Source organism: Euprymna scolopes, chromosome 27 (assembly GCF_053919585.1).
Source record: "Euprymna scolopes isolate OS-2025 chromosome 27, ASM5391958v1, whole genome shotgun sequence".
NCBI classification, from domain to species: Eukaryota; Metazoa; Mollusca; class Cephalopoda; order Sepiida; family Sepiolidae; genus Euprymna; species Euprymna scolopes.
The window spans coordinates 78,361,300-78,379,866 of NC_136508.1; the positions used below are offsets into that span (position 1 = coordinate 78,361,300).

Consider the following 18,567-nt stretch of genomic DNA (forward strand, 5'->3'; position numbering starts at 1 on the left):
ATGCATACCTCCATTAGTTAGCACGACGATAATGCTTTCAATATGCATGCACTACAATTCAAGGGAGATAATTCGTCCATGCTTGATATCTTAGACATATTAATACGCCTTTTTATTTAGAATCAAGAGGCAGATAGTAACTGATTATTTTCGAAGGTAATTAAATGTTTTATAACTTAACCAGGAAAATTATTAACCAAAACATTTATTTTTAACAACTGTGTAAAAGAAAGAAAATGTTACAATGAAAATCTTGCTTTATTTTAACTATAAAATAAAACTATCATTTAAAATTGTTATATTTTATTGTTATGTTTTCAATTTTATTTTTAATGAAAAAAGCCACTATTAAATTTCTATGGGGTTTCAGTTGAATGATTGTATTACTATGGTTTCCTTGATCTAAATCCAATGAAACTACAGGATTTATAAAATAGTGCTCAATAACAAGTAGAGCTGTATTATTTTATAATTTTCTATATTAATACAAACATTGGTTACATATGTACATATGTTTCAAATATGATTTCTTTTGAAATCCAATGTAAAAAAAAAATAAAACAGAAAAATTTGGAAAGAGAACTCTCTTCCATTCGCATATGAAACAACTTGAGACTAAGGGCCTAATGATGCTGGATTTTGAAATAAATCGCAGATGAAACATGTATGCACGTATGTATGTTTGTATAAATAAAAAAAATTATATGTATTTAAATCCGGGACAGTTTTTCATAGTAAACAACTGATGATCCTTACAGTAATATTAAGACTTGGAAATTCTTGGAAGCAAACTAATTCAGTCATTGCAAGCGATTAATTGACTTACAAGCAAAGGAGTTTTTCAATGAAAAACTTTGGAGTAGGGTTTTTTTTTTTTATAAACAGTTTTATATGTGAAATTGTCTGTCTGTATGTGTACAAAACTACTGTAAATTTTCATTCTACAGATTTGAGAAAATCATTTTAATTGGTTTTCAGCCAGAAATTTGACTGTCAAGGGATCAAAGTTCAACAATTTGACCTTTCAAAACTACCAAACTCCTCTGCCAATTTTGGCTCTAAACATTTGAAATTTTAGATGTATGTTACTTGGACATGGATCAAACTTTTTTATTATGGAGGTTAAAATTTTTAGTCTAAACATTTGAAATTTTACATAAAGTATATTCAGACATAGGACAAGCTTTTTTTATCGGGTTTTGGCCGAAAATTTGGCTGGCAAGGGGTTAAAGTTCAAATGATTTGACCTTTGTGCTCTCTAGTAAACTATTCAGCCAATTTTGGGTCTAAACATTTGAAATTTATACATAATGGGCATTCAGACATGCAAGAAGCTTTTTAATCAGTTTTTAGGCAAAGATTTGGCTGCCAAGAGGTCAAAGTTGAAAAAATTGACATTTGCAGATTCTACCAAACTCTTTCGCCAATTTTGGGTCTAAACACTTGAAATTTTAGATGTAGGTTACCTGGACATGAGTCAAACTTTTTAATAATATATATATATATATATATATATATATATATATATATATATATATATATATATATATATATATATATGAGAGAGAGAGAGATTAAATATTTACTGACATGTTTCATGTTTTAGCCAACAATCATTAGTGCAAATGGAGTAACTGTTTCACTGGTCAAACAATTTGAACCCTGAACCTAAATGATTTAAATCCACTAAGCCATCATGATGACTATATCTTAAATACGAGAAAAATAAGTATTGTATTTCTTTTAGCATTGTAAAAAAGTAGGGAATGGTGTCCTATCTGTCAAAAGGAAGGAAGAGAACTCCCAACTTTACTAGGTTTGAATCTCATATCATAATTCTCTCAAAAGGCTTGACTTGAACAGAGGTTAATAATTAGTTTTTATAAATGTAGACAAATGCGAGAGAAGTACGTCCTGTATTTATTTCAACAAAGATTTAAGAAGGGTTGAAGCAATGTGTCAATCATGGATTCTTCTGAGAATTGTTTGCAGATAAAATCGAGATAGTTTTACAAAGTTTTATTTATAGTTATGATGTGAAAGACTAAATAATGTCAATGACAATAAGTGTTTAAAAAGCTGACCATTTTTTAAGGTCATTGTTTTGCTATTTTTTGTCACCAAATATTGGATTGTCTCCCCTTTACCTAAAAGACCAGTTGACTTGTTTAAGTTATCTTGTTTAGATATTTGATTTGTTTTATTAATCTCAAAATTGCAATTTTTGTGCATGGAATTTTGTTCGCTCTTCTAGATTGCTTGGGACTCCCAGCATGAATAGAGATTTAAAAAAAAAAAAAATGTGTTTGTACAGTATTGGTCACCAATGAAAATCGCATTCCAGGTAAAAACTGATATATTTCAGATAGCATACTGAAATAAGAGTCCTCGCCAAATATTAGACACAAAATGATAGAAATTTAATTACAAGTCAATTTTATCATAAATTAGTTTTAGCGTGTCTTTCATTTTTACTTGCTTAAATGAAATTATCTCCCTTGCTTCATGCCAACTTCCGGTACTTGAACTTAAAATGGATTGGAACAGTTAAGATTGATTTTTATTTTTAATAAAATGTCCTAGTTGATTTTCTACTTTTTTTTTTTTTTTTTTTTTTTTTTAAATTTTTGATGACAATACTTATTTTTACATAATACATATATCAAATTGTTTTTATTTGGAATATGATTTTCACTTGTGATCAATACATTATAAGAACTAAAAAATTTTTTAGCTTAAACATTATTAGTGCTTATGCATTATAATAGAATATTAAAAAAACATGCAGTAAAAACACTATTACATAATGGCATTTCTTGTCAGTGTCATTTGACAAACTGACTTAACTTTTGCTATTTCAAATTAGAAAAAGGTAATTACATGCCATGTTGAAATTAGTAAAACTCCACAAATTACGAAAAAGATTGAGTAAAAGATTTGCTAGAACTATTGTTTACAAAAGATAAATTTAAAAAAATTATTAATCCACCTTTTTCTAATTTGAAATAGCAAAAGTTAAGTAAAGATTGATAATTTTTTTTTTTTTAATTTGTTGTTGGTAAACAATAGTTCTAGCAAATTTCGATCATTTTCATAATTTGTAGAGTTTTTATTAATTTCGACATGGCACGTAATTACGTGATAGTGTTTTTACTCGAAATACATTTTTTTTTTGTTTTTAGATATCCTCTTATAATACACAAGTACCACATATTTTTCTTTTTTTTTTTAATAAAATGGCCAGATAACAATATCAGCAATTTGAATAAGTAACACAACTTTCTTCTTTCCCAATTTGATATTGCCGCTTGCAATCATAAAAAAATGTTGTATAAATATCAATTATAATTACTTTAATGTGGCTGGATCCTTTCTAAATAACTCTCAAGATTTCTAATATCAAAGTTTTATTATTTTGTACTTGACAGAGTTCATAAAACAAATGAGAACTGTTATCAAAATAAACAAATATTTCATTTAATGCTCTATCTCAGAAAAAATTTCTCGTCAAGAATTCTGCCCATATTCAAATTCATGTAAATTGATCAAGTAATTTTATTTTTAAATAAGAAAATCAAATTTTATTAGTGTTGGAGGAATGACTATCTCACCTGCCATCTTGAAATAAAGATCAATACAATCAATATAAGGGAGATAACTCAACAATATGCTTAAATATTGCCCTGTGCAGAGGCTGAACAAACCAAACCTGGAATAATATACATTCACATCAGACCCTCTGCACAATCACATTGGTGTTTGCTCTTTCACATTGTGTTCTGTAGTCCCAAACGTGCTGCCTCAAAATCGTTTGAATGAACATGAATCATTGTCACATTTTCGAAGTTCTGTATTAACTATTATGATGTTCCTAAGTTTTCTGCACACCCTCCTCTGTCTATTGCTGTCTTATGACTATGGCTTAATAAAGGAAAAAAATAATTCAAAACTACAAGATTTATGTTGTAACGCCTATGAATTACCATTAATTGCTTAAAGATGATTTTCTTTATAAAAATAAAACTACTTGATCACAGTTACATCGATTTTTCTTTCTATTTTTATATAGAGGCAATTTTAGACAAGAACTAACGAAAGTAATCTTAAATCCTTTGGCCTTAATGTCAACAAAATTCAACATGAGCACAGTTTGGTAGAATTAAGTCATCAGCATTTTGTGATTAAATTGAGTTTAGTTTGCATTAATTTTATGAGTTTTTGTTTGGAGGAAAGCAAGTAGATATTTTCAAGAATAGATGGTGCTGAGAATAGCAACATAATGGTAAAATATTTGCATTGACAAGCACTAATAAGGTTGTCTGTAAAATTTACCTACAAGTTTCTTCTATGATACGAGATTGTTAATATCTGAGATGATCAACTCCTCTTATAAACCATTTTTATAAAAAAAACGTTTTCCCATGATGCAAAATAGAATAATCAAATTTATTAATTGCCTCAGCAAATCCAAAAAAAAATTCCTTTGCTTACTCCCTTTTTCAGCTTGGAGTTCGGAAAGAGAAAGAATCCGTCCACGTTTTGTTCCACATAATGGTTTGTTTTGTTGACGCTTTTGTTTTTTTTTTTTTTTCATAACAAGAGGTTCTTTGTTATAATAGTAGAATTCAACGATCGAAATATTAAATTTCAAGTAAAACCAATATCTACTTAATTGCCATGAAAATAAAGAAAACAATTTTCGAGATACTTGTAAGTTTTGCTTACATTTAATAAACTGAGCAGCACATAATATCAGGGGAGGGAGTTTATTTCATAAAAATTTCAAAAACTTGGGCTAATATGGGAGAAATGTGTTATTTCTCTTGTATTTACGTCACATGTTACCAGCAAATATGGCAAAATCGTTTTTTCGTTGAATTATGAAAATACTTGTTTTATGTAATTATGTAGTGATATTTAACTAATTGCAACATGACAATTAAGTAGATGACGTTGCTTTTAGTTAAAATTGACATAAGTAGTTATTGGTTTTTAATGAAAACTCAATTTTTTTACTGTCGGATTTGGATTCCACTATTATAACAAAGTAAAGAAAATATTTGAGCACCTTTTTTTATTAGCGAAAAGCTGGGGAAAATAAAATTCTGGCAGTTTGTTTGGCAACTATTTTACTTTCTTTCTCATCATTTTCGTATTTCTCAATCTGTTGAATCTTGTCAAATGTTACATAAACAAGAAGTATGTACATGAGATCACATTATAATTGATTTGTTTGAAAAGTAATAGGACTGGTATCACAAATAACTTATTTTACCATATTAAATCTCAGGTATCTAAAATTTGTACTATTGAGTTCAAACTTAGTGTAAAGACAAATTTTGTGAAAGAAATGTCTTATTGTGTGATGGGGAGTCAAAATGTCATGAGAACAACATCCTTTTTATATAATATATATATAAAGGCAAAACGGGCGCGGGAGCCTTTGTATGTCCAACAAAGGCTTTTTTCACCGGGCTTCTGGTGGGGAGTGGGGGGTACTATGTCTTAGAACTGTTTATATACCCCCTAGATAATAATATCTAGGATTTGCGAACGCGTGTCATGTCTAGATTTATTTTCATCAACTTGTACACAATTCTTGCTATTTCGGCCCCTCTCGTGTTAATTCGTCTTTTTTGTATAAGAGCGAAGCTGACATGCAAGGAGTAGTTCTCAGCCTATGGGGCCAGGAGCGTCCAGAAAGCAATGGACGTTTGGTCAATGTCGGTGAAAACCGTCATATCAGACAATTGCTTTCATTCGGACACTCCCCTAAAAAAGGGAGAGCTGGTTTTTCCCAACATGTTAGGGAAACAAAACCAGACAAAGTTGGGTATAAAACAAACCCAAAAGAACTATACTGCACTTAATTTTGACTGCGGAATTTAATTTCCTTTGACCTAATTAAATTTGCCGCGCACCTGCCACTTGTGCGTTTAAAATGTTAAATTGAAATTTGTTTCAGTTACTTTTCTTTCGCGGGCAAGCAGTAACTTATCACGTTTTTTGACTCAACATTCTGGGTTCGATCCTACCTGCCTACCAGAACGTTTTTTAAGAAGTTTAGCATAGGGTTTGGATCTACCTCTCCCCTCCCCCCAACACACACACCTACAAACACCCGGGCAACGCCAGGTACCCCCACTAGACTATAATATAAATCTCACCTGTCTGTTTAAATGGATGTATGTTTGTATGTCTGCCTAAAACTTTTGACTGAGGCAACGGATTTTCACAACATCGGGGGGAAAAAACAAAAAAAAACTAACGTAAGGCAAACGAACGATGTTAAATGTAAAAATCGAAAAAAAGAAAACAGAAAAACGAACGTTAAAACAAAAAAAAAAAAACACATGAAAAATGGCTTAAATAAGCCTGTTTCGATATTAAAATTTAAAAGATCGGTGGGTACTCGGGTGTTTTTAGGTGTGTGTGGTCGGTTGGGGGTGTTAATGAAAACGTAAGAATAAGCGAAGTAAAAAAAAAAAAAAACAGAAAAACGAACGTTACATGAAAAATGGCTTGAATAACACTGGTTCAATATTTCGATTTAAAAAATCAAAAAAAAAAAAAAGACATCTCCCACCACGATGCGAACCCAAAACATTTAGATAACGACCCAACATGCTAACCAACTGAGCTAACACGACGTACATGAAATTTAGTCAGTTCTTCAACTATTTAAACTAAATCAGGTCGTGACGTCATTTGACGCATGCGTAGAACCGGTCGTCATCGTGAGAGGACGGTTTTCGGCCAGTGATTAGAGTCGAGTTTCGCTTTTTGTTTATACCGAAAACTGAATGTAATGCGTGCTGATGCGGGAAATGTGGAATAATTAACGTTTGAAAGTCAATAAAATTAAATAGACAGGCGAGCTCCGTGGTTAAGTGTGAGATATTACAATTTATAGATGATATAAAAAGTTTTAAGAAGTTGTGAAGCGAGCGAGCGCTTCTCTGAAAGAAGCCTTTTGTGGACATCGAGGAAAAGCGTACGTACATACATACATACATACATTTTCGCTTTTATATATATGTTGATAATGCAGAAAATGATGAGCCGATGTATGAACTTCACACGTTTGATCTGTTGCGGATTAGGAGGGATGTTGATGAACTACTTCAGTTTTCGTGATTCCAAACACTTTACTGGCTTCAAAAAAATCTACTGATGAGCGCTTGTGTTTTGGCATACGATGTTGTAATTAAAGCAGCATTGTCTGCAAATAGGATGTTGTGTATCATTCGGGTTCTCATTAATGTCTTCGCCTTAAAATATTGATGATTAAACAAGCAGCCATTTGTACTAAGTTTGCTATTAAAATCAATATTCATGTCTGTAATGTAATAGAAAAGCACTGTGACTTGTTCAGTTACAAATATCAAAACTATTTATTCCACTTTGATTTCATTCATAAATTCAAACTTATTTTTATATAACTAAAAATAAGTCTCTTTGCTTCTATATTGCCATTATTGTTAAGTATTAGTAGTATTTACAATCTTTACATAGATAAAAGTTGCTTTATTTTGCCACATACATTATGTTTGTGATATTTATACAACTTAAATGACCTAGTTAAGAAAATTTCTCTAAATGTTTAGACATTAAAAAAATTAGAGTGGTTGAAGTCAACATAGGATAAGGAATGGCGATAGAAACTCATAGACAGCTGAGAGAAAGATGACATAAATATTTTCATTATTCTATTGAAACTTTGTGTAATGACTAAAAATGGGTTTGAACATGTAAATTGAAAGGAAAACGTTATTTTATTTAGAAAGCGAAATATTTACTCTGCTAGGACACTGGGTACATGTGATATATTTTAGAAATCAAGAGGTAAAGAGCAAAACAGTTTACAAAATGAGTTACATTGCACTTTTGGCAATAAATTAGTTGCAAGATTCTTTTATATAAATTCATACATCATCGAATAAATTTAACAATTGACTTCCTGATCTAAAATGCACAAAACATTGATGTTATTTTTTTCCTTTCCTTTTAGCAAATGCAAGAAGAATTTTATAATCATGTTTTGCAAAGCCAAAATCAAAAACGATTTTCCTTTATAAAACAACCAAACCAAACCAAACAATGAATAAATGTTTGGAGATATAAAGAACTTGAAGCATAAAAACTTTTACCAAAATGACTAAATTCAGCATTTAGATGAAGCAACCAAACTAAACTGCTACATTATGTTTGCTTACTGGTTTAAGTAATATTTGAATGATTCAACAATTGGGAAGCGAGAAACATTGTCAGATTCTGTAGGTGTTGCATGTCAACTCTTTTGTTCACTCTTAGTCTTTCTTATGCTGAAGCAGTGGTCTGTGCTCAGTATCTTCCTGCCCGTGAATTTTGTTTTTAAAACAAAGCTTGGAGATTAGAGTAAAAGGAAAAGATTTTAATTAAAAAAAAAAAAAATTTTTTGTGATAATTATTAGCTGAAGATTAAAGATGGTGAGAGTGTGGAGCATGAGTCGCAGTGAGATTTTTATCAAAAGAAAAGCAAAAACAGTTTTAGTATCAGCTGAGCAAAAATTAGCCATTCTTTTTAAACTCATCAGTAATTTTGTCAGATTGTTTTTAACTTACATTGATGGTTATATAAAATGTGGCAACTAAGATTAATAACACGAATTGAAAACCTACATGTGCTAAGTTCAAGTCCAGTTTGTTCTACAGAAACACTTTTAACCAACCAATGCTTGACCTATTGTGACTATTACATGGCCGTTTTCAAGTCTAATGTAAACAAGTTCCTGTTGAGCCATACTCTAAAATATATAATTTCCCAATCTCAACATTACCATGGTGTTATCTCACTGGTCACCAGACAAACACTTTACTGGCTTCAAAAAAATCTACTGATGAGCGCTTGTGCTTCGGCATATGATGTTGTAATTAAAGCAGCATCGTCTGCAAATAGGATGTTGTGTATCATTTGGGTTCTCATTAATGTCTTCGCCTTAAAATATTGATCAAACAAGCAGCCATTTGTACTAAGTTAGAATTTAACACCGCTATTAAAATTAATATATTTATGTCTGTAACATAATAGGAAAGTACAAAAGGAAAATATATATATTTAGTGACTTTCGGGCTTTCATAATTGTTAACGAGTAAAACAAAAACAAAAAAAATAGGTTCAGCCAAACTCCACTTTTCTGCATTTTCTTAGGACCTGTTAAGATGTTCATGTGACATATGCTGACTATAGTCAAACTTGTTGCAGTATTCCATAAAAAATCTATAAAAGTGTAAGGAATTCAAAAAAATAAATTCTACAACATTTAAATTCATAGGAAATATTCCACGAATTTGAATGTTGTAGATTTTGCACTGAAGTATAAGAGTTTCTGTTAAATATTTACACACACACACACACACACACACACACACACACACACACACACACTGTTTTATTTATATAGATGAATTGATCTGTATAGTCATATACATACTGTGAGTTCTTACATTTATTTTTATTTACTTTGTTTTTATTTTTATTATTTTTGAGTTCTGATTAAAATATGCTGGACAAAAACACAAAAAGATGTGAACTTTAATTTTTCCATTCAGCAAAGAAACTGTTAACAGACCACTGTAAATCTTTTTTCAATTCTTTTTCCTCCATTTTTTTTTTTTTTTTTTTTTTCTAATTCAAAAACGATTCTCTTACATTTTTTTTTTTTTTCTTCTTTCATTGACCATTAATATTTCGGCTCATCTGCTACTTTTCTTTGTGTATGATTGCTAATTTTAAAGGCAAAAACAAAATGGCTTGCTTCCTTTCACAAATGACATTCTCAATATGAGTGTTTAGGGTTGTCAAAAATAGCGATTTTTCAATATTGCATAATTTGAGCGAATACAATATTTGTTATTTACATTAAATATTTGTCTTTGGTATGCTTTTAGAGATGCATAGTATTAATAGTAAACGAAAAGATAACGTGGAAGAAAAACAAAACCTTTTAAAACAACAATGAAAATCTTTTTCTTTGGAAGAAAATTGGATGGTTCGTCAAGAAAATATTCTTGAGATGTCGAAAGTTAGCCAGCAGTTATCTTCAGGCTAAGATCATCAATGCTGGAACATTGTGGACAAGAGAAAGAGAAAAGATGTCTTTCTTCAATGCTCCATTTGTTCCTTCTCTGCTAACCAATCATGATTCTAAAAGTAGCTATAACAAATTCCTTAATAGACGAATGGAATCAATGCGCCCTGAAAGCTGATTTGTCAGTGTGTGACCAAATTGCTTAGCAGGAACATTGATTCGTAAGAGAAAATAAATCTTTATTTTATTTGTGACTGATATAGTGATAATTGACTATTTGATGGATAAAAGTCCTTTACTAAATCCACCACTGGTAGATAGTGCCATATGTTGGAAATATCTTTCACGCTTAATTTTGATAGTATATGTATTATTTTCTTTATTGGACCACTGTTCTTATTTCGAATGTTATTTTCACATTTCGGCCAATGTAACACCTGACTTTCTTCCAATGAGTCTTCTCAAACTCTGTAATATATATTTTATTTATATATCTATTTTTATATATAATTATTTTTATATTAGACGCTAGTGTTTCATGCTTTTGCAGTCATCAATGATAATTACTGCTGGGACATAACCACTGGGCCAGTATCAATTAACATGAGAATTAAGGGAAATTAAACACCCATAAATGCCAAAAGCAGAAGTTGTGAACATGGCATATTACTAGTTGATTGCCTTTTTGCTTTACTTCCAAGAGAAGAGGACTCAACTTTAATCATCTTAAGAGGCTTATAATTATAAATATTGATAGTTACTTATTTTTATATTTACAGACATTAGAGTTTCATACTTTCACAATCATCAATGCAGGAAATAGTTACTGCTGGTCGAAATTCAAACCCACTTACAAGATCATCTTTGACTCCATTTACTAGGATGTATTTTTATGTATATTTTGAGTTATCAATTGAGTTGGATTGTTCTTGTTTCGTCAACCATGGAAGGTTAGAAGTCTGTAGTACTTTTTATTTTATTCTTCGTATTGCTTGCAGTGAGGATTGAACTATCAACTTCCAAAAGACTGTCACTTAGAGCTGGTTATTACTTAATAACTTTATCCATTGTGCCATGTATCTGTGTAGTATATGGATTTTAGGCAAATCTACTTAATTCCCTACCTCTTTACATCTTATGTTTCTGTCATCTATGACTTTGTAGATGATTTTTTTTTTCACCATCTTCAGATCTGCATGGCCTGTAGTGTAGATGACAGGTGAACATACTTTGTCTTTTCACTAGTAGTGGGACGATTCCAATATTTTTCCAGATTTCAATACAAGTTACTGATTCTGATTCCTTTTAAATATTTAGCTAAAGCGTTCTCGTTTTATTTTTATTTATTTGTTTATTTTTAATCCCTAGAGATGAGGCTTCATAATTTGTTTCATTCTTTTTGCAGATTGTTATCCTCATCTTAATAGTTGTTATTGTTTCACCATGTTTCTGTCAACTCATCCTTTGGCCTTCTTCAGGTGATTAACCACAACAAAATTAGGAATCCTGAGTCTTGTAGCTATATGTCCCCAGTAATTACTGCTTTCCATAGTTTTTTTATCACTACGTTTCAGCAAACTAATCCTTTGGCCTGCTTTAGGTAGGACTGAAACCATTTTTTTCAGACAGTGCTCCCCTGGAACCATAGAGATGTCACTATCCACTGCGTCACAGGCCCTGAATGCACACTAGAGGATTAATTGGCCAAAATGTGATGAGATAACTGCAACTATGGAAATCAGTAATTACAGGGAATACAGTTACAAGACTCGGCATTCCTATTCCGTCATGGTTAATCACCTGAAGAAGGCCAAAGGATGAGTTGGCTGAAGCATGGTGAAATAACAACTATGAAGATGAGGATAACAGTTCGTAAAAAGAATGAATACACAAGTTCTTGCTTTTGCTTTGTTTTTAATTATTGGATTAGTGTTGAAAAAAAGCAAAAAGAACATGTAATATGTGCATAATATATTTTCACAAACATAAAAATACACTTGTGGATTGTGATCTGTAGATATTAGTTTTACTGGTTCCTGACTGACTATAACATGATCGTCTTCAAGTGTAATGTTAATAAATTCCTATTGAATCGTCCATTTAGGTAATCTAGCCCTACCCAAGTTCTACCATCACTGATTTTGTCTCACCATCTACCTAACACTTAACCCTTATCCTTAAGTGGCCTCCTGGCCTTGATAAGTGATGACCTTTCAAGTTGAAAAAAGAATTTTTTTTAAATCAATAAATATTTATCATTTTATTGTTAGTACCAACAATAGAAAAAAGTTTTAAACAAAATAAAAATTATTTTTGGCATTGGAAAAAAGTTTAAAAAAAAAAAAAAATTCTGAATTGTCACTTCCTTTATTTTGTCCTTTAATCCTCACATTTCATGAGCAATGTTTTTGACAAAAAAGAAAAAAAAAGTTACTGCTTTCTGGGTTGAAATCTACATATCAAACACTTATCATTGGCTAGTCTTTGACCTTGAAGAAAAAAGGATAGGAGGGAAAAAAAAAGGAAAAAAGAAAATAAGGAAATTGATTTGAATTTTTTTTATTTTTTTTTATTTTTTAGCCCTTCATATTAAATGGCTTCATACCTTGTCTAGAGCGATTTCTATACAACCCAAAATACCCCCCCATACATACACACACACACACACACACACACACACACACACACACACACACACACACGAAATTCAGATTTCTAATTGCAATTAATCTTTCCAGCATTACTTTTGACGTGTATTTGCTGTGGACAATAATAAACATCTAATTTAGACTGGACTTTCTTGTGCAGATAACTTTTAGAAAATATTTTTGGTAAATACATGTCATACACAAGTTTAAACTAAACAAAAACAAATCAAAGGAAAATACAAAAAAAAGATCCATAAGAAATAGAAGAGGGTGTTTGAAAGTAAACAAAATGGCTAAATCAAAAACTTGGTCTGCAGAGATCAAAGGATTAGATGAGTAACCTGAAGAAACAAATAAAAAACACAAAAGAAAAAAAGTCAAAGAGAATTTGAAATATAAATCATTATTACCATCATCATCATTATTATTATTATGAAAAATATTCAATTATTCCAATAAGAAACTCATTTTATGTCATTTACACAGCTTTCATATGGATTGAATATGATATCGTTTTAAAATTAATATATCGTTTTGAAAAAATATCAATAATTTTGACAACCCTACTATATAGCCTTTTCACTCTCATGATGCTTGCATTATAATAAATAATCCCGGGGAATATCAGATTACTTTTCTGAGAATAACTACTAAATCAACAATAACTAATATTCTTTCATCTTTGATCTTGGCTATTCTATTTGCTTTTGCTTCTGCAGCTGACGATTTTTCTTTTCTTTTTTCTTTTCTTTTTTCTTTTTTTTTTTTTTATAATGTGTGTGTATGTGTTCTTATATAAACTACAAGTGCGTATGTGTGTGTATACATGAATGCACGCATATATATATATATATATATATATATATATATATATATATATATATATATATATATATATATATATATGGTACTGGTACAGCTTTTGAACTAGATAAAACAGACTTTTATCAACACAGAAATATGTAAAAGAGCTGAAAATGTGGAATTAAAACAGCTTTTTTTTTCTTTTCTTTTTTTTAAATTTTTTTAAAAATCTGTTTATTTTATGAATGTATTTATTTTATTTTATTTTTTGAAAAAAAAAAAAGAAAAAAATCTGTTTAATGTTATGAATGTATTCATTTTAAAGAAACTTAATGAAATAATTTCTTTTTATAAAAAAAGATTTTTTTTTTTTCTATAAATTATGGTTTCCCTATGAATAGACTAAAGAACATACTAAAACAACGATTTTTACAGCTTCTTTTTGGACTGGTATAACTCTTGAACTGGACAAAAGCCGACAATGTTAGAGTTTGAAAAAAAGTTTGGCTTTTGTTGGGTTCAAAAGTTATACAAGCTTTTATATTTTTATTTTTTCCTAGTACGAGTAAGCTGTCAATTGCTTCTCAAAACTTCTGATTGGCTTAGCACACCAGCATATTCAATATATTATTATAGTTTATATCTATCTTTGCTTCACTATGGTATTAGGCATAGGACATATGTAAATAGAAACAACAGAGAATCTGACTTTTCATGCAAAGAATTCTTTAAAACAAAAAAAACTAAAGATATTATAACTAAAATTTCTGAAAAACTTCTTAATCAAACAAAAACATAGGATATTGAAGGAAATAGCACCCAAAATATTATTACAATCAGATGTGATGTATTGGAAAGATGAATTCACTGAACTGTATGAGTATGGATATAATCAATACTAAATTATGTAAACCATCTGTTGAACCTCAAAATGTTTGTAGTTTTGTATGAAAATAAAGGGATGTGATGATATGAATTTGCTTAAGATATTTGGCATTTCTGCATGACAGTACCATGAGGCAACTGAGATGAGTTATCGACCCCTGCTCTTTGAATGAGAAATGCCCTCTACCGACCGTCCTTTGAACCTCAAATATGAACAGGTGTCTCCGAGAACACAAAAATATATGATAACGAAATAAATAACACAAAAATATAGGAAAAGCAAAACATTTATTGTAAAAAAAAAAAAAAAAAATTTTAATGTTTTAATATTTCTTTTAAATGGATGATTTATAAGTGAAAATAAAAATATGTAAAAAAAAAACATGAAACATTTATAGATTGTTTTTAGAATTATTTTTTTTTTTTTGTAAGATTCTATAAAATGTAGCAACATATAATTATTTATTTTTTTCTTTTTTTTTTTTTTTTTTTTTTTTTTTCTTTTCTTTTTTACAATAAGATTGTATAAAAATATATCAAAATATAATTTTATCTGTGATGGGAGCAGTTTATTCATAAAAGGTTTTGTTTGAAATTACCAGCTTACTGGAAATACAAAAGGCTGGAAAGCAAAACGTGAAAATGGCAACAACCAAAATCTAAAATGTGTAAATAATTTGCCGAAGAATAATTGGATCTGATGCTTCTTCAGAATAGTGCATTTTAAACCAACGCATTTCAGGTGAAAACACTATTACATACTTATGTGTCATGTTAAAATTAGTATATAAATTCCAAAAATTATGAAAAATGATATAGTAGAAGATATGTTAGATCTAGTTTTTACAAAAAAGCACTCACAAACTATCAGTCAGATTTTTGGAAATGACAGATTTTAATTGTTAAGGAAAGTAAGAGAGATAAGTCTGTTTTTGCATACAGAATATGTCACAAAGAATTGTTTGAAATTAACAATTATGAGAAAACTATAATTCGATAAACTCTATTTTTATTTGTAATTATTTTTTTCTACTGGTTCATGATTTTCATAGTCTATACTAATTTAGAATTATGAAATAATGTTTTTATCTGAAATGTATTGGTTTCAAATCCCACTGTTTTGCAGAAGCAACTTGGATTCACTAGTTATTTTCAATAATTTTATTTACATACTATCAAATTCATTTTTTGTAAATTTTGTTATTATTTTATGTTTTTAATCCTCTGTGAAAAGATATTACATACTTTATATGTAACAAGGTCCGTTGTTATGATTAGATTTGGTTTTATTAAAATCTATATTTGAACTAGTTTGTTTTTTTTTTTTGTTACGCACATGAGAAATAGTTTGAACCCCCTGACATCCAGGCATAAGGTTCTGTTAGGGGACGGCTGCTATACAATGCGACATGAAGTGTGTAAATATTGCGACTGGACCATTTGTAAAAAATTCAATATCTATTGTATGTGTGTAGATACCAGAAAAAACTATTGGAAATAAGTCATACATCATCCACCATGACTAAGCAATCTCTACAGCTGCATGCATAGAAAACGGAGCTGTTAAGTGATATGAAACAAGGGGGGGAAAAGTAGTAACCCTAGTTGAAGTCTGTGTCCCTAATGATGCTGGCTTAAACAGACTGAGCTTAGAGGGATAAAATAAAGAATAGTTACCAAGGTCTTGTATGCCGCATCAAATTAAACTGAAATCTTACATCTCCATCATTAAAATAATTAGAGGAACAACCATGCTCCTGAAAAAGAAATCTATTTGGCGAATATAGATGCGGGAATTTATTGGTTATAATAATGGCCAAGTAGATATCTCTACAATGAACATAACCAAAGTTAGCGCCAAAAGTCTGGCATTAGCCATTTCTGTGCCCTTGACCTAGATATCACAAAATGAATAGTTCCAAGTTGAACCATGATTAATATTTTGCCAAATTTGGGGATGATTTATCAAACGATATGGATTCTAAGCTGAACACAAACTCTACTAAAAGCATGACCTCCTTGTCAGAACTAAATGATAGCAAAAAAAGCATGACCTCCTTGTCAGAACTAAATGATATCAAAAAAAGGTATGGAATTTCCAATAAAAATGGTCTTTGTGAACAAAATTAAGAGTTCAGTTTGAAGTAGTGCTGAGAGGATTCTAACATTTTCTCTGATTCTGTTCTCATTTCCCAATTTCAATATGATTAATGATTCCGATTATTTTATAACCTCTAAATATTTAGTTATAGAGTTGTTTTTATTTTAAAAAAATTTTTTTCCCAGATTACCATAAAACTCCATGCAATATATGCAAATGTAAAATTACACTGGGAGAATGGGATGGGGAGTGGGGGGCTATAGATTTCAAGTTTAAAATCAATAGATATTTATCTTTAGTACCAGCAATGAAAAATTGTTAAACAAAAGAAAAAAATGAAAAGAATTTTTTTTCTGCATATGTAACTCAAAAAGTTCTTTTTTTAAGATTCTTCTTTCCAGTTAAGCATTCCAGTTTGAAGTTTGTGGATGGTTATTTAATATGACAAAAAATCAGAGTAGAGTGACCAAAGTGGTGTGGATATTAGAACCATCACGATTGTTATAATAGTCTGAAATAGAGACAATAATCTCAATTTGATATGGTTATCGTATGGTTTTTGTATGACTGTGTATTTATTAAAATCTATAGTTTTTATTATTTTTTTGTGTGTGCTTTTCTTTTATATTATTTTTATTCTTTCTTTTAGCTCCACCTTCTTCATCTTCATCCGTGTCTGTGTCCCGGCGAGACAAATCATTCATTCAAATGTCCAGGACAAGTTAACATTCAGGTGAGAATCTTGTACGTGTGTGTGCGCATTGACAGGAGAAGGCTAAGAAAAAACAAAGGAGGAATCTGTCCATCATGCTTATCAACACCAGCCAGCAGAAAAGGAAGAAGAAAAATATCAAAGTCATTGTGTGCCTAGCCACAGCAAATGTAGGGTCCGACAGAAAATGTCACTTTGCACAAGCTCACTTTTTATGTGGCACCCACCCCCGTTCCAAAGCCAGATTTGGATGTGTACCTACATTAGTTTGGGGGGGGAATTGTTGCACTAAGTGCTTTATAAAACATATTCAGTAGAAAACACGGTGGCTGTAGGCATAGAGCAGCAGATGAATTCTAGAGAAAGAGGGATAATTAGTTGATCAGACATAAGTTAGTTTCTAAAAGCCATCAAATACAAGTCAGCAAGTGAGAGGGTACCGTAATATAATGAATTCTTCATTTGCACTAGACCTGATGATACTCCTGTCGACTTCGACATATGAGGTCCATCACAACAACTAAGTTGTTAGGAAATCCACATAGATGATTTGTTTTATAGTGGTGAAGGCTTTGTGCAGAACCAACCACATTTTTTGGAACAACTGCTAATTTGTCGGTGCAATGGCTGTCAGAAGACAGAGCAGACTGTAGGTTTCAGGTTTTTAAATCAGTTTTTGCTTCTCCTAGACTGAAGGTGCATCTCTTCCAGTAGATTAAATGCACTCTCAGATACCATCCTTGAAATTTTTATGTCCCAGCGCGGTACATATAGTGCCTAACATTCCAAAACGGTCACCCATGTACTGGCCAGGCTCATCATTGCTTAACTTGGTGATCTGGTGAGTACTGGTGTCGCACTACACGTACATAAGCAACAAAGACAATATGGTCACTACTATTTACTTGTATTTGAAGCAACATCCACCCAAGTGACTTGAGATGGCTTCATCCATCCTTGTGACTGCATCCCTCATGAAGGCTGAACAAGCTTGATGACTTCAAGTCAATTATCAAGTGATTTCTAGCCTCCTGATTTTCAAGTGGCAAACTCCATAGATTCAGGGACCCAAGTCAGCTTTTACCACCATCGGCGAGATTTTTCTTTGTTCACTCCATTTTTCCAACTCTGTAGGTTGAGCCGGGGCAATTATCCCACAAATGAATTACATGGTCACTACAATAAGAATAGAATATAAAATGAAGAGAATGTTCTAGTTTTCTTGAAACATTGTGTGTAGTATGTAAGGAGTTATGTTTGAAGGCTATCACAATGCAGTTTTGTTAAAAAATATTGTTGGATATGAGACAAGGTGAAAAGAATATATGAAAATATTGAAAGATTTCC

At 30.7% G+C, this 18,567-nt stretch overlaps 1 protein-coding gene across 12 annotated transcripts in view; it reads left to right on the plus strand.

The window, feature by feature from the left end:
• The window catches only part of LOC145248926 (dual specificity tyrosine-phosphorylation-regulated kinase 1A-like), a 443,307-nt gene that overhangs the window by 419,421 nt on the left and 5,319 nt on the right, over positions 1-18,567 (plus strand). For 7 of the 12 annotated variants that reach the window (XM_080110715.1, XM_080110717.1, XM_080110716.1 and 4 more), the window contains 2 exons: positions 4,504-4,554; positions 17,158-17,241. In XM_080110715.1, coding sequence (XP_079966841.1) covers positions 4,504-4,554; positions 17,158-17,234 — 128 coding nt within the window. In that variant the 3' untranslated portion in view covers positions 17,235-17,241. The remainder of the gene's footprint in view (positions 1-4,503; positions 4,555-17,157; positions 17,242-18,567) is intronic. The other 5 variants (XM_080110719.1, XM_080110713.1, XM_080110714.1 and 2 more) reach the window with 1 other exon arrangement.